The sequence below is a fragment of the Berghia stephanieae genome, chromosome 2 (assembly GCF_034508935.2).
Source record: "Berghia stephanieae isolate SIO BIC M18660-M18661 chromosome 2, UCSD_Bste_1.3, whole genome shotgun sequence".
In the NCBI taxonomy this organism is placed as follows: domain Eukaryota; kingdom Metazoa; phylum Mollusca; class Gastropoda; order Nudibranchia; family Aeolidiidae; genus Berghia; species Berghia stephanieae.
Window position 1 is genome coordinate 20,563,495 of NC_088361.1, and position 16,137 is coordinate 20,579,631.

The 16,137-nt window shown below is 35.2% G+C and overlaps 1 protein-coding gene across 1 annotated transcript; it reads left to right on the top strand.

Moving 5' to 3' along the window:
- Positions 1–605: 605 nt before the first annotated feature.
- On the top strand, positions 606–15,812 carry LOC144964459 (26S proteasome non-ATPase regulatory subunit 4-like). Its single transcript, XM_078898748.1, has 11 exons — positions 606–828; positions 3,222–3,362; positions 4,186–4,297; positions 5,225–5,311; positions 6,582–6,650; positions 7,180–7,241; positions 9,380–9,533; positions 11,659–11,758; positions 13,830–13,997; positions 14,806–14,891; positions 15,253–15,812. The coding sequence occupies exons 1-11, from the start codon at positions 803–805 to the stop codon at positions 15,424–15,426; spliced, it is 1,179 nt and encodes a 392-aa protein (XP_078754874.1). The 5' UTR covers positions 606–802; the 3' UTR covers positions 15,427–15,812.
- Positions 15,813–16,137: the final 325 nt, after the last annotated feature.

The window sequence follows — 16,137 nt, forward strand, 5'->3', positions numbered from 1 at the left end:
GAGTATTGCAATGAGGTGGGAGTACTTGCATTGAATCTATATCAGGTAGTGGGTCTTCTCATTATTTTGAATACAATCAATTTCTTAAAATGTAAATGAACCATTTTCCGTGCTTAACTATGGGAAAGAATTCTATATTAGATGCAGAAAATATCTCTTATTAAACTTTCCGACGAGTTATCTGACGAAGTCGAAAAATGTATTGTCTATTATGACAATAGAAATTGAGCTTATAGGATTATCAAAATAAAAAAGAAGACACACACATACATGTATGTATATATATATACATACAACTTAACATGGTAAAAATACTTAGTTGTTTATTGAAGCTTTGACAAAAAATATACAGCAAGTTCTGTGTGGCAATGTGCGACCTGCAGTGATTTGCTGGTCTGATAACCCAATTTCTTATGGGCTCATTGTTGTAATGGAATCTCAAAAAATGACGCAAAATATTGTCCATTACAATAATGTCAAACTAGGCCCATAATTGCATTCGGATGTCAGACCTGGATAAATGTATACGTCGGCACTGAGGATGTATTATGGCAGAAGTCTGTTACATATACGAAGTTTCTACTTTTGAAATTCCAAAACCGTTCAGAGTCAAACTACGTTTAGCAAATAAAGATTTCTTGTAAAATCAAAATTACATGTTACCGATTTTTGGTGAATATATGTTTGTTATTCAACGTTTCTGTGTATTTGTAAACGATTTTTATTGAAGTTTTGTTTTTAACCGCTCAGTCGCCTGAAAAGATTCACCCCGGTACTAATATTGTAGGAAAAAGAAAACAAAATGGTGCTGGAAAGTACAATAATCTGGTTAGTGAAAGAATTTAGTTGTCATTTTAATTTATGTTCGTCACAATCTAATTTTATGTTTAAGATTATTATTTAATTATTTTTGAGATTTTATTTATACGTTGCGACAATATTATCCAAATATTATTTGTTTGTTTGAAAACTGTGTGTGATGACAATGACACAGCGAACTTCGGACATTTTCGACTTGCGACTGTTGAAATGAAACGAAGGCTGAAGACATAAGAACGGATGTTGATTTGGTGTCGGAGATCTTAGTTTGAATTCGAACTTCTAAAGTTTGGGTGGGGTCCGTGACAGTGTTGTACCAGTGTCATACGCCGACCAGTTTTATCACGTACGGTCGCCTCCTGTCATTTGTTGATTACACGTACACTGACTCAACTGACTCCACCAGTACCAGTTGCCACCAGTCCCCGGCACAAATTAATCCAGCCGGTACTCTCTCATTCTCACTCTCCAAAGACGTGTTTCCTGCCAGCTGCCGAGCTGAGTAATTTTACTGATGTTTTGTTTGGTTTGCCAAATGTTCTTTTGAGTTTGAGAGGAATTTGACAACCTTCCACTTTTCTTCCTAAAAAAAACTAAAACCGAACAGACAGTCAGGTGAATTTGTCATTAATATTACGAAGTGGCAATTCGGACTAGAATCTGAATAGTCTCCTGTTGCTATTTGAATTTGGGCTCAATTTCCAAGGTGCTTGTGCAAGCACAGGGGGGATAGTGATAATGCAAGTAGTGGGCAGAGGTTGGAATTGATAGAAGCAGAAGAAAAGGTCCGAGTCAGAAGAAACAAAGTGGCAATTCGGACTCGAGTCTGAACAGTCTCCCGTGGTTAATCGGACTCAAACTCCAATGTCCTGGAAGGACGACACAATGTGGGCAGTAGGCAGAAAGTGGAAATAAAGAAAAAGTAGGGTTCAGAAAAAATTCTGTTTTGCCCATATCACACTGTCACAGCTCATACTCCTAGTCACACAATCAGAATATGTACAGTAGAATTACTTTAAACCGAAATTTTGGGGACCTTCTAAACCATTTCGGTTTAAAGACATTTTGGTTTAAAGCAAGTTCCCGTTTTGCAATGTTTTTCAAGGGTAGTAACTATTTAAGTTTAAGGAATTTGCTCATTTAATCGTATCATAGGTTTCCCGTTAAATGGAGTTGTTGAATAAATGCCGTCTTCGTAACCATTAATTTTTTAATTTTTTTTTTGTTGTGTTTAAAAAATATTTTTGGGGGTTTTTCGTTTTCAATTCAAAATTAATGAAAGTGTTGAGTTCGGGATGCCGTGTATTTTACATATCTCTGTCTTGATCAACTTTTTTCTCATCGACTTCACATAGTATTTTGATTTTAAACTCCAACGTGTAAGCACAGTGCTTTCTTTTAGACATCTTTTAGAAAAATGCTAAGCTAAAATAAGATCGAAAGTTCTTGTGCGATAAGAGGTATGAATGACGCGCAGCTACTCAGAGGTGAAGTGAAATGGAAATGAAAAGGCGTGTCAATGCTAAGCTGTCTACTACACACCCCTCTTTTGTTGAGAAGCCATTAGGTTCAATGGCCTAGTTACATAGAACCTCAACCCCCCCCCCCCCCCCCCCACACACACACATTTAAACAAAGTGGAAATGAAGTGGCATGTCAATGGTAAGTTGTCTACCACCCCCCCCCCCCACCCCCTCCCTCCTTATTCTCGTGTTGAAAATTTGTCAGTTCCAAAGCATCAACACACGAGCGAGAACATCTTGCTTGCGTGATTTTACACCCCAACTCCCCATCTTTCCTCATTTTTCGCCTGCCAGTCACCCGCTGTCTTCCTTTTCCAGTCTGTGCGATTGTGGTGTTGGCCAAACCCAAGTGCAGTGATTGAAGTGTTTGCCTACCCACCCCCACCCCACCCATCACCCTCATCTTATACTTACGCTCTTTGTTTAATATCGCCTGGCATTATTGCTTGTGGCCACCTTCCCGAATTTTTGAAGAAAAATAGAGAGAGAAAAAGGGAAGGTGCTCTCAAGTTGTTTCGGTTTAAAGAAAGTCCTGCTTAGAAGTATTTCGGTTCATCGTAAGAATTAGTACAAAGATAATGAAGAAACTAGTACAATTTATTAAATTCTTTGCGGTTTAAGGTATTTTTCGGTTTAGCTTCTTTCGGTTTAAAGTAATTTTACTGTAATTTTTAAATTGTTTATTTTTGTCCTTGTATTTGGACATCGTGCTATGTTGACAGTTACTTTGACTTTGCTCTTTGTACAAACAGCAGACAATACAAGACAAATATGATAAAAAAAAGAATAGATTAGATAAACTTTGATTTCATTATGTTTTGTAAATGTTTGGTGTTTGTTTTAATTTTGTCAATCTTCACTCTATTTTCTTTTAAACAGTGTCGACAACAGTGATTTTATGCGGAATGGGGACTTTGTCCCTACACGCATGCAAGCGCAGCAAGATGCAGTTAACCTGGTGTGCATGTCAAAGACTCGCTCCAACCCTGAAAACAACGTTGGATTACTTAAAATGGCACAGTGAGTTACCATCGGATTGAATTGGTCTCTTCATGAATATGAGTTGTGTTAATCAGTGCTATCTGATAGCTCAAAAATACAACATTATAATTATATAGTGTATATTCGATATTCCATAAAAATACTAAGTTACCATGCTGCTTTTTAAAGGCATGTAATAACTAAAGTTCTAAAAATTATAAAAAGTCAAAAATATTTATTTTACTTCTCATGTAATATGTTCACCTTTTTCATTTGCTTTATTTCAATTAATTTTAGCACTGAGTACAAATTAATTTGTCTCATTTAATGATTTAATATCATAGTCATAGTAAAACGTGGGGGACATTATAAAATAGTCTATATCATGGGTGCCAGTTTTCCGGTTCATGCCGGAATTCCGGTTTCGCGATATCTCGAAGTCAAATACCTCTAGTTTCAGTGTTTTGAGTAAAATAACCCAATAGCTCTGGTACTCTCTGTCTCTCTCTGTTCTTTGGCTCCCCTAGAGAGAGACAACTGCACTGTGAGTATTTCACTAAGTATTATATGTTGGTTTTAAAATCAAATTTATTTCCTCATTGTGCAATATGTTTGCTGTGTAATCATTTAATAATGGTATAAAAACGGTGATGAAATAAGAGTAAAGTTTAGGCCACATTTTCAGTAGGAACATTTTCAGGTTTGGCAAAGTGTCGAGATTTTAGTTTCAGGTTTCAGCACTTCTTCCTGCTGGCACCCATGGTCTATATAGAATGATTTTTACTATCTCTCCGGACATTTGACATCCTTCCACTGTTCACTGTTTCGGTAATCTTTGACATAATTTTATTTTATATTATAGAACTGAAGTGCTGGTAACTTTGACATCAGACGTTGGCCGCATTCTTGCCAAGTTGCATCAAGTCCAACCGTCAGGAGAAATCAACTTTATCACTGCTGTCAGGGTAGCTCATGTGAGTGATAATTTATCATTTTTGGGTCTAATTTTCATTTCAGCAAATCAGGAAAAACACAAATTATGGTGAATCGAAAGTACTACCACTGTACAATTTGTTGGAATTATTTAAGAATCGTACTTGGATGGGTGGAAGAAACATATTCTTTCATTTCTTTGTATTTATTAAACTCGTTATGTTTAATAGTGCAAAAACATGTTGGCAAGCTCGTAGTGTTATTTGGCATGATAAAAATAATTCGTTTGATAAATACAAAGAAATTTAAAAAATGGATCTAAAGTTGGTTCGTGAATAATATTTTCTCCCCCCATGATAACAATGGATTATTCAATTTACAAGTCAAAAGTGTAACTTTTCGGTTTTGTTTTTGATACCACAGGAATCTTAGATACAAATCTCTGTGTAAATTGAAAAGATTGAATATAGTCTTATATTTGAATTAGCTTTTGAATGCACATGATTCATTATTAAGGTTATTGTTTGCATTTATATTCCTGATACCATCACAATGTGTGGTTTAGTGGTATGACCCTCGTTTTTGGATCGGAAGGTCCTGGGTTCGAGCCTCGCTCGGCGCATAGTGTTGAGTCCTTGGAGAAGACTCTTTACTCACATTCTCTCACCATACTCAGGTGTAAAATGAGTACCTGACCATTAACAGCATTGTCTCGGTCCAAAAAATTGTAATATCGCCTAACAGGCATCATGTCACCTCCTACATGGTAAGTGTTGCTGTTGGTCAGGGACCCTTTATAAAGCGCTTGGAGCACGTTAAGTGGATATTGCGCTATATAAAAAGTTCTTTTTTTTTTTACAACGAAAGATGACTTTGCTAGTATATTCTTAGAAGGTATTCACTATCTATGGCTATGGTATTTTAAAAAAAAAATTAAAATAATTGGTGGAATACATTTTTGATTGCAGCTCGCTTTAAAACATCGACAAGGTCGTAATCATAAACTGAGGCTGGTGGTTTTTGTTGGAAGTCCTATCGAGCTGGATGAGAAAGAGGTAATAGACATTTTTTTCTCTTCAAGCAAGACAACGTGCAAAAAATTCTCACTGGGTAGAGTTCCTGACCTCCCATAGTGGGCAGGGAGGTACTTACTGTGTCTTCTATTCCCCTATATCTGTTTTCCAACTTGCTTACTGTCTGTCTTGGAATGAGATTACTTGGTTTTGTCCTGGCCCTGGCTGGATACACTGGCTGAGAGGGAAACAGTCAAGTGTATAGTTTTGGGAGATGATTTTTTTTTTCCTTATAAATCATCTCTCCGTTATGCACTGTAATATGTTTTGTTTACACGTTATTTGTAATTTGTTAACATTTGAGTGTGTTCCTCTGATAGTCAGTTTCACGGCTCTTGTATTTTAAAATTTAAAATTTTTTGTTTTGTTTGTTTGTTTTTAAGGGTTTTGCAACGCTTGCAACACATTAAGGTCATATCAGCGCTGGTTAAAAGGAAGAGAAAAAAAAATGGGATAGTAAAAAGTTCTAGAATTACAATTAAAGCCCCCAAGAAAAGATAAGACAAAGGGGAATTGGTTCAAATAGGAAACAGATGTAGATTCCAAGTTTACATGTTGCATGATTTGATTTTATTCTGGAGTGATGGCGACCTGACTATCAATTGGTTAACTACAGAGCTGCCAACCTACCGCAAAAAATGCGGAATTGTACGCATTTTCAGCGATTGTACGCTTGTACGCATTTCCCCCAAGATTGTACCCATTTTCAGTGTACGGAGTCACTTCAGTTTTCTTTAGTTGTAATAGCAAAACTAGAGATAAAATAGAGAAACTTTGTGACCAAGTGGATATTCATATATTTTTGACCAATTATGATCTTCATTCTGGGAGGTAGAATTCTGAAGTGATTGGATTATAGTCTTGGGAACATCATTGTTGCTGCAATTGAGCTTGTGCGGTGTGACTTTATGAAAGTATACCTTCCTCTTACTTTCACAATGGTTAGTTTCCGTCGATTTCAGGATTGTACCCATTTTTATGAAATCTCCCCCATTTTGAGGTCTGATTGTACACATTCTCATCAGATGGGGTTGGCAGCTCTGCAACTATTTAAATGTGATCTCAGTGGCATCTTTTGGCCATTCAGACTGGAGGGAGAACCCAATTGTGTGCTTTGGATTAGGATGTTTGGGAACAGGATCACACCTTTAGTACAAAAAGAATCAAATCTTTGGCACAGTTTGTTTAAAAGAGATTTCATTATTTTAAGTTGTCACTTTTAACGTTGGTTTGTTTTAATTACATTTTTCAGCTTGTAAAAGTAGCCAAAAGATTGAAAAAGGAGAAAGTGAATGTAGATGTGGTGAACTTTGGAGAAGAGGTAAGTGAAATGTTTTATTCGTTATTCATTCTTATTATTCCATAATTCCTTAGACAGAATTGTCATGTCAGATTGGAAGTCATAAATAATACATAATTGCAGTTCTCAGAAATTCAGTTTTCAATCAATTGGATTTTTTGTTTTATTTTTTATTTTTGTAAAAAAATTTTCGACATCAAATGATTAAATATCTGAGGAAGCGACCCTCCGAGTCAGTGAATTTGTTTTTATAACTAGTGATGTAACTTTTATCAATAAAAAGCTTTGGATATAATTATGTTGATTTTTCATTAAAATTTTAAATTTATTTCTAAATTTATTTTCCTTTTAAGAAGTATGAATACATTTCGTGGTGTCATATATACAGGAAAATATTTAAGTAGACAATGCAAGAATGTTTTAAGAGGCAACAACATGCGTTTTTTTTTTTACATTTTTTAAATTGTTTTTTGTTTTAGGGCAATTTAGAATGGATGTACTCATCATTGTCAAAAGTATTTTTCCTTCATTTTTGCCTCTAATAATCCAGGGCTTCAACACTGATAAATTAACAGCTTTTGTAAACGCCATCAATGGTAAAGATGGGACCAGGTGAGTGAAAAAAATATGAACGTATTTCTTTCCAAGTATATACATACCTACCAACCCTTCCGCTTTTGGCGGAATCATTCCTATTTTCACTTTTCTTTTTGGTATTATTCAGTCATTGTCTCTAAAATTCTGATTTTCAAAAATGATGATAATGGTAAGAATAAAAAAGAGCGAAGAGAGAGGGAGGGGGGGGGGGGGTTAAAAGGTGAAATTCCTATTTTTTGTCTCAAATTCCTATTTTCAGGCCTTCTGACTCCACTTTTGGAATGTGAAGGGTTGGCAGGTCTGTATATAGCTAATAATTGTTAAGTTGTTTACTTACTTACTTATCCAAACCAGCGACCACCTGAGCTCTGGTCCTTCGGTATTGCACCATGATGTAGAAGTTAAGACATCTTTTGTAGTTCCAGGTGACTATACAATGTGTTCAGTTATTTAGTTATAGGATAGGCATGTGCATTTGATCAGGGTTCTCACAAGGTCGGGAAAAGGTAAGGGATTTGATCATTTTCTTCCCGGGTCGGGAAAAGGTCAGGAATTCACTTATTGGATACAGGGATATGAAATTGGTCGGGAATTTTTGTCCAGGTCTATTTCAACACTGCCTCCACCACATTATCATCATTACCACCACCACTACTGCAACTACCAACACCACCACCACATCATCATCATCATCATCATCATCATCACAACTGTAACCACCACCATCACATGATCACCATAACTCTTGCACCACATCAGCTGTACACCTTACTATTTATAGGACATCTGAAATCCTTTTTAAAATTTTATGGCTGGGTGGGGTTCCTGACCTCCCATAGTGGAGGTACATACTGTGTCTTCTATCCCCCTATGTCTGTTTTCCAACATGCTTTCTGTCTTTGTCTTGAAATGAGATTACTTGATTTTGTCCTGGCCCTGACCGGTTACCCAGGCTGGGAGGGAAACAGTCAAATGTATAGTTAGTTTTGGGAGATGATATTTTTTTCCTTGTAAATCATCTCTTTGTTGTGCACTCTATTATGTTTTGTATTAACTGTATTATATATGATTTGTAAACATTTGAGTGTATTCCTCGTCGTGGGTACCTGTGCCTGTGTCTGGATAAGATTTTTAGGTGATCTCAAACTAAGTACACTGATAGTGTGCTCTTGGAATCTACTTCTGTTCCCTATTTGAACCAATTCCCCTTTGTCTGCCTTATTCTTGGATGCTTTAATTGTAATTCTAGGACTTTTTACTATCCCATTTTCTTCCTTTTTACTGGCACTGATATGACCTTAATGTGTTGCAAGCGCCGTAAAACCCTTAAAAACAAAACAAAACATAAAATTTTATGGTCTTTCCTCCTTTCGTGGAATTTTTTTTTTTGGTCAGAATATTGGTCTTGAAAAGGTCTGGAATTTTTTATTTTCTGCATAAGTTGTGGGAATCCTGTTTGATGTAAAATAAAATTAGTATTGGTATTGTCATGATGGTGATGAAGTGTGAGAAGCTAGTTCATCCTTGGATGTGTCAAACAGACTTGCAATCCCTCAGGTCTTTTGGAAAGTATTAACTTAAGAATGGTTTTCCAAAACTCCCCAACTCGGTTTTTCCCATCTTGAGATGTTGAGGATTATTTCCCCTAAAATTTCTCATTCGGTCTATCATTTTATCTTATTTAAACTTCAAATTCACACAAATCTAGGGAAATTCTTGTGTCATTTGATTCTTAAAATAGAATTAACATTTCAATTTTTTCTCATGGATGGAAAATCTCAAAAAGTAGAAAAATGGACTAAAGGGGTTTTGGAAAACCAGCCTTCAATTGTATTTGTGACTAGAGATCTACAGATTTAACCGCACACTTCCAGTTGTCGCGTCACCAAATCCTTAAAGGTGATTGTTGGCTGTTTTTTTGATTGATGATAGTGATGATGATGATGGTGTTTATTATTATTATTAATATTAATATTATTACTATTTTTTTTTTTTTAAATTGTTTTTCTTCTTCTTCTTCTTCTTCTTCTTATTATTATTATTATTATTATTATTATTATTATTATTATTATTATTATTATTATTTTTATTATTATTATTATTATTATTATTATTATTATTATTATTATCCTATATTTCTATCCACCAATCAGCTCACACCTTGTAACCGTCCCTCCTGGCCCGATGCTGTCTGATGCCTTGCTGAGCTCCCCTGTCATAGTCGGGGAAGACGGTGCCGGTGCTAACATGTCCAGTGCTGGATTTGAATTTGGTGTCGATCCCAATGAAGACCCAGAGCTGGCCTTGGTATGTTTTTTGTTCTCATAATCTATTCTATTCAGAGACCCCATTCTTCCTCTATATAGTGGAATTCCGATATCCTCTCAAAAGCTTGTTGACCTGCCTTTAGGGGTGAGATATTTGATTTTATGCCTCAAATGATGAAGATTTTAACGTAACTGAAATAACCAGTAATTAAATATAAGCTAAAATTATGGAATTACGAAATTAAGAACATCTGTGTAGGCCGATTTATTTTAAATTTGCGCACTATTTCCACCTTTTCGAAATTCTGGAATGGGGTCTGTATATTCCGACATCTCATTTTTTTAAAAAATTCAGTTACATGTTTTCATTCATTTCTAATGATATTTTGAGCACAAGTATTGGTTTTTATAATGGATTAATGAATAATTTCAAAAGGAGGGCGATTGGAATAAATATAATACTTAGTCTGATAATGTGGAAAAGAATGGATAGCTTTTTCTTTTTTTTTTCAATTTCAAAGTGTATATTGTTATGGAATTCGTTAATGTTCTTGGTTTTTGATAGGAATTTTTATATTGTCTTAAATGAAAGTTCTGGGTGGGGTCTTTTGACATCCTATGGTGGATAGGAGGTCTATTCCTGTGTCTTCTATTACCCCTATACCTGTTTTCAGAGTTGCTTTCTGTCTTTGTCTTGGAATGGGATTACTTGGTTTGTCCTGACCCTGGTCGGAGGGGAGAAACAGTCAAATTTGTAGTATTAGATTTGGGAGATGATATTTTTTCTCTTTACTAATCATCTCTCTGTTTTGTACTGTAATATTTTTTGTTTGTTTTGAATATCATGGTTTGTAAGCATTTGAATGTATTCCTCTTGGTGAGATCCCGTGCTTGTGTCTCAATGGGACTTTTAGGTGATCTTAATCAAAATCCGAACAAGTGTGTATGAAAGGTGCCAGACAAAGCAAGAAAGAAAAATAGAAGAAAAAAAACCATCCCAAAAAAATCAGTCTACACAGAGTAGTGGTAGCATGTCTGACCAGTAATCAGAAGGCCTGAGGTTCGATCCCCAGTCGAGGTAGACTGATTTTTTGGGATGGTTTGTTTTTTTTTTTTTCTTCTATTTTTCTTTCTTGCTTTGTCTGGCACCTTTTATACACACTTGTTCAGTTCTTTATCTTACACTGGTACCTGCTCCCTAATTTCTTCATTTGATCTCAAAGCACATTGATAGAAGTCGGCTCTTGGAATCTACATCCCTATTTGAACCATTCCCTCTTTGTCTTATCTTTTCTCTGGTGCTTTAATTTAAACCTAGATTATTTTCTTTTACTTTCCCATCTTCTTCCTTTTTACTGGTACTGAAATAACATATAAGTGTAGCAAGCGTTGTAAAACCCTTTTAAAGAAGAAAAACAAAATATTAAATGATTGTGATTGCAGAGCTGCCTACCTGAAATTGCTAAATTCGTAGTCTCCAAGGAAAAAATAGAAAAGTTAACGTTAAATAGCTGTAGAAATAAACCATTTGCCCTCAGCATGATCCAAAAACGGTTCAACGTCCTGAATATAGGTTCTACGAAATTAAACTTTTCTTCTCAATAAGATTTATTGAGTCAATGAGGCGAATGCAGTTCTGTAGCTCTGGAGCCAAAAATTCGTATTTCTACAAATTTTTCGTAGTACTAGGCAGATCTGTGATTGCTTCCCTAGGGTTGCGATTGTTGTAATTTGATCTGCTATTATCTTGCTCGTACGTATTGACTGTATTATATATAATAATAATAATAATAATAATAATAATAATATACTTCGCTCATTAAGAAAAATGGAAATTCGTTTACAGACATGGCATGCATAAAAATGTATAAACACAAAGTTGAGAATCTATGGCGACAATGTATACATATATATATATATGCAAATGCACAAAAATGTAAAAATATACAACCAAGAACCAATAGCAACACTTTATATATTAGTTTGATAAATTGATATGGGCCATACCTCTGGCCTTTAGTCCGATCTTGTGTGTGTGTATATTTAAAAGATAGTATTTAATTTAAATCACAGTTGCGAGTTAAAAATTCGAACGCCATGTGGCAAAAATGAATTAAGGTGGCGTGTATGTATAATAATTTTGACATCTCATTGAACTATTCCAGGCACTGCGTGTCAGTATGGAGGAACAGAGAGCCAGGCAGGAGAGAGAGATCAGGGATACAAAAACTGCTGCTCCAGGAGAATCTGGTGCTGTCTCTGCAGGTTTGTTTTTGATCATTTCTGCTGTTGAAATGAATGTATTGGGGGAAAATCTGATCCTCTTTTCTTATTCGGTGTACTGTAAATGTTGCTGCTCGAAGCTAGAGGAGCGGGTGGTTGGATGGGAGCATCACCCTTGAATCATATACCTATGATGTTCGCATGGGTGTACGATCCGATAGTGATGTCGTTTCTTCTTCTCTTTACTAGCCTATCCTGCTTCTTTGGTTTGTTGATTGTATTTTTGACAGGGGATATTTTTTTTTTTCTGTAAATCTTATGCCTGTTTGTTCTTGGTTATTTATAATTTAGCTTATGATATCTTTAGGTTATGATTTTGATTTACATTTGTACTATTTTTGTTAGATTGCTTGTTTTTTTGTTTCAGCGGTCTCTCATATAACCTCAATTGTGTTGGAAGAGACCTAAAGCAACAAACAAAAAAAAAACAAAACAAAAAAAAAAAAGAAGCTAGAGGAAATAAGTAATAATGTGAAATTAAATGTAAGCTTCAAGTTGAATCACATTAACAACGCCACTATTACATTATCTCATTCGTCTGTCGTGTTTCCTTCATCCTGTTTTGTTGATAAAGGGGAAACCCCAAACGTACACATTATCTGTTTTCGTTGATTAAATTGAAGCTAACATTCAATTTCACATTGTTATCTATTCAGTTTATGAGCTTTGATCAAATATGAATTGCCCCCGACTATGAACGAATGTTTCGATTTGCATGAAATTTTCAGGAATGGGTTATCAACGTCTCGTATGATTAAAATAGTTCCCTTTATTGTTCATCCATAAGGGGAAATTTTTTTCTTTTTGGGTGTCTTCCAAGGGAAGACTGGAATAACCCAGGCCTCAGGCGCAGTGCAGCGCTGCAAGGTGAGCTAAGGCTAGGTGACTTGCTCAAGGTCACATTACGCAGCGGGTAGTTGAACTCTGTATCTTTCGGGATCGAAGCAATGACCCTAACGCTGAACCATGCTGTTCCCCAATTGTCTTTTGATGCGCATAGCTAAGTCCTTAGAGAAGGCTCTTTACTCACATTCGCTCACCTTACTCAGGTATAAAATGAGTACCTGGCCATGAGCAGCATTGTTTCTGTCGTAAAAAATTTTTAATATCATCTAAAGGTATCATGTTACGTGTTGCTGTTGGCCAGGGACCCTTAAAGTGCTTTGAGCACATTCAGCGAATATTGCGCTACATAAAAGCTCAAGTTTGTTTTTGTTTTTTTTTCTGCTCTCTGCTAATTTGAAAAAAAACCTTAAAAACTTGTCATTTACTAGTAAATTAGCTCTTGATTTATGATTTTTAAGTGAAAATATGATTTAAAAGTTACAAAAATATGCTGTCTTGAGGTGTGTGATATGAATTGATGATGTCACTTACCAAGGATGTATTTTGATTTTGATAGTCTTTTTTTTTTTATGTACATATGTGTGAGCGTGTTTATTTTAATTTATTGTGTGTCTGTGTGATTGTGTGAGTATAATATAATAGTAAAGCGCTGCTGAGCTATAGAAATATATTATTATTATTATTATGTTTTTTTAAAAATTATTATTATTATTATTATTATTATTATTATTATTATTATTATTATTATTATTATTATATTATTATTATTATTATTATTATTATTATTATTATTATTATTACTATTATTATTATTATTATTATTATTATATTATTATTATTATTATTATTATTACTATTATTATTATATTTTATTATTATTATTATTATTATTATTATTATTATTATTATTATTATTATTATTATTATTATTATTATTATTATTATTATTATATTATTATTATTATTATTATTATTATTATTATTATTATTATTATTATTATATATATTATTATTATTATTATTATTATTATTATTATTATTATTATTATTATTATTAAAATCCTATTTCCAACATTGATATATTTTTACATAAAACAAAACCTTATTTAGGAATTCCATAATTGATTGATTATTTTACTCAAGACGAATAGAAATCACCGATTATGCGTTATTGTCAGATTCAATTGATTTCTTTTATTAACACCAGCGTCGGCAGAAGAGGAACAATTGGAAAGGGCATTAGATACAGCGTCTGCAAACCCCGCTGAGTCGGCCCCTGTGTCTGTGAATCCTACACCAAGCGGCCTGGACTTTGCCTCCATGTCTGAAGATGAACAAATCGCATATGCCATGAGGCTATCCATGGAAAATACTGGTATGTGCTTGTCTTTTCTGCTTGCGTTTTAGTGTGTGTGTGTGTGTGTGTGTGTGTGTGTGTGTGTGTGTGTCTGTCTGTCGTTGTCTTGAAAGTACTCCAGGGGAAAAGGGCCAATTGAACAAGTCACCTTTGGCTGATAATGGGTTGTTGATTTCCATTGGATTAGACCCTGAAGAAATAGGTGGGAGTTCCTGACCTCCCATAGTGGGCAGGGAGGCACTTACTGTGTCTTCTATCCCCCTGTTTTGTTTTCCATCATGCTTTCTGTCTTTGTCTTGGAGTGAGATATATCTTGTTTTTGTCCTGGTCCTGGCCAGATACCCTGGCTGAGAGGGGAAACAGTCAAATGTATAGTTAGTTGTGGGAGATGATATTTTTATCCTTGTTAATCATCTCTCTGTTATGCACTGTATTCTGTTTTGTTTACATATTATTTATGATTTGTAAACATTTGAGTATATTCTTCATATGGGGATCTGTGCTTGTGTCTGGATGAGACTTTTAGGTGATCTCAAACTAAGTACTTTGATAGTGTGCTCTTGGAATCTACATCTGTTTCTTATTTGAACCAATTCCCCTTTGTCTTACCTTTTCTTGGGTGCTTTAATCATTATTCTAAAAAATGTTACTATCCCATTTTCTTCCTTTTGACTGGCACTGATATGATATTAATGTGTTGCAAGCGCCTTAAAACCCTTAAAACCAAACAAAAAATAGACCCTTGTAGATGAATAAAGGGAAATTAAAAAATAGTTTTGTTTAAATGTTGTTGTTTTTCTTTATTATTTTTTTTTTCACCACCTAGGTGTCAGCACAGAAGACAATACGCCAGCGCCAATGGAAGTGGACGACACATCAGGGGCCTCAGCTCAGTCCTCCGATCAAAAACAGGTAACATTTTTTTAAAAAAAATATCTGCATTTTTATTGCTTAAAAAAAATGTTTACAAAATTCATGTTTTATTATATAGCGTAATGTCCACTAAACATGCTCAACCCTAGTGTGACCGCCACCACGACTTCATCATCACTTCCACTAGGTACTACTGTAACCACCTTCATACCATCATTGCTACCACAACTACAACCACCACAACATCATCATCACCATAACAACCACTACCAAATAATCACCATCCCTAACATCTTGCTTTGCTTATTTGTTGATTGATATTTAAAAAATATTTTTTGTCAAGGATCATCCCATCTTTATCCTCATCCAATAATTTGTCTTCTCCAATCTTTCCATGCAGGGAGATGAAGATTACTCTGAGGTGATGAACGACCCAGATTTCCTACAGAACGTTCTACAAAACCTACCAGGTGTCGACCCCAACAGCGAGGTCATCCAGAGTGCCATGAGCAGCCTGACCAAAGACGCCAAGAAGAAGGACGACGACAAAAACAACCCTCCGTCCAGTAAATAGATAGATCTTTCATTTCAATTCAACACGACACTGCAATCATCCCCGATTCATTCGCCATCGCATTGCCGTGTCTCATTTCACTCATCTCATGCCGTTGTCTTGAAAGTTGAAATGAAACGTTCTATACTGTAGAATGGGGTGACGAAGACCCCCCCCCCCCCCTCTCTCTCTCTCTCTCTCTCTCTCTCTCTCTCTCTCTCTCTCTCTCTCTCTCTCTCTCTCTCTCTCTCTCTCTCTCTCTCTCTCTCTCTCTAAATTGAAAAATATTAAACATATATGTAACATGTACATCATTTGATAGATTTCCCCCCTTCCCCCCCCCCCCCCCCCCCCCCCTTGCACTTTAGAACAAGAACATCAGACAGGTTATTTCAATCTCAAGATATGTATGTGGCTGGCTGAGAAAACCCGGAAAGATGCGCAAATTTCATAAATTGAGTTTTATGTATGCAGTGACTTAGACCACATCTTCCTGATCATTTACCGCTTTAAATTTTCTTTCTATGTCTATTAGAACTCAAGTTATGAATTTTTCTCTGAATAGAATTTGTTGCTATGGGAAACACTTTATCTTCGATTTTGACTCGTATCTCGAATCGAATCTTGTCGCATCTTCCCGGGTTTTCTCAGCCAGTCTCACATATATCATATAAAGATGCCCAAGGGCCCACTTTTCTAACATCTTTATATGATTTATCTTGGCATTGAAAT

Excerpts from the sequence above, each read along its gene's own strand:
- LOC144964459 (XM_078898748.1), top strand. The coding sequence starts at position 803 with ATGGTGCTGGAAAGTACAATAATCTG. Across the intron at positions 9,534-11,658 it reads AAGACCCAGAGCTGGCCTTG|GCACTGCGTGTCAGTATGGA; the intron begins GTATGTTTTTTG and ends GAACTATTCCAG. Across the intron at positions 11,759-13,829 it reads ATCTGGTGCTGTCTCTGCAG|CGTCGGCAGAAGAGGAACAA; the intron begins GTTTGTTTTTGA and ends TATTAACACCAG.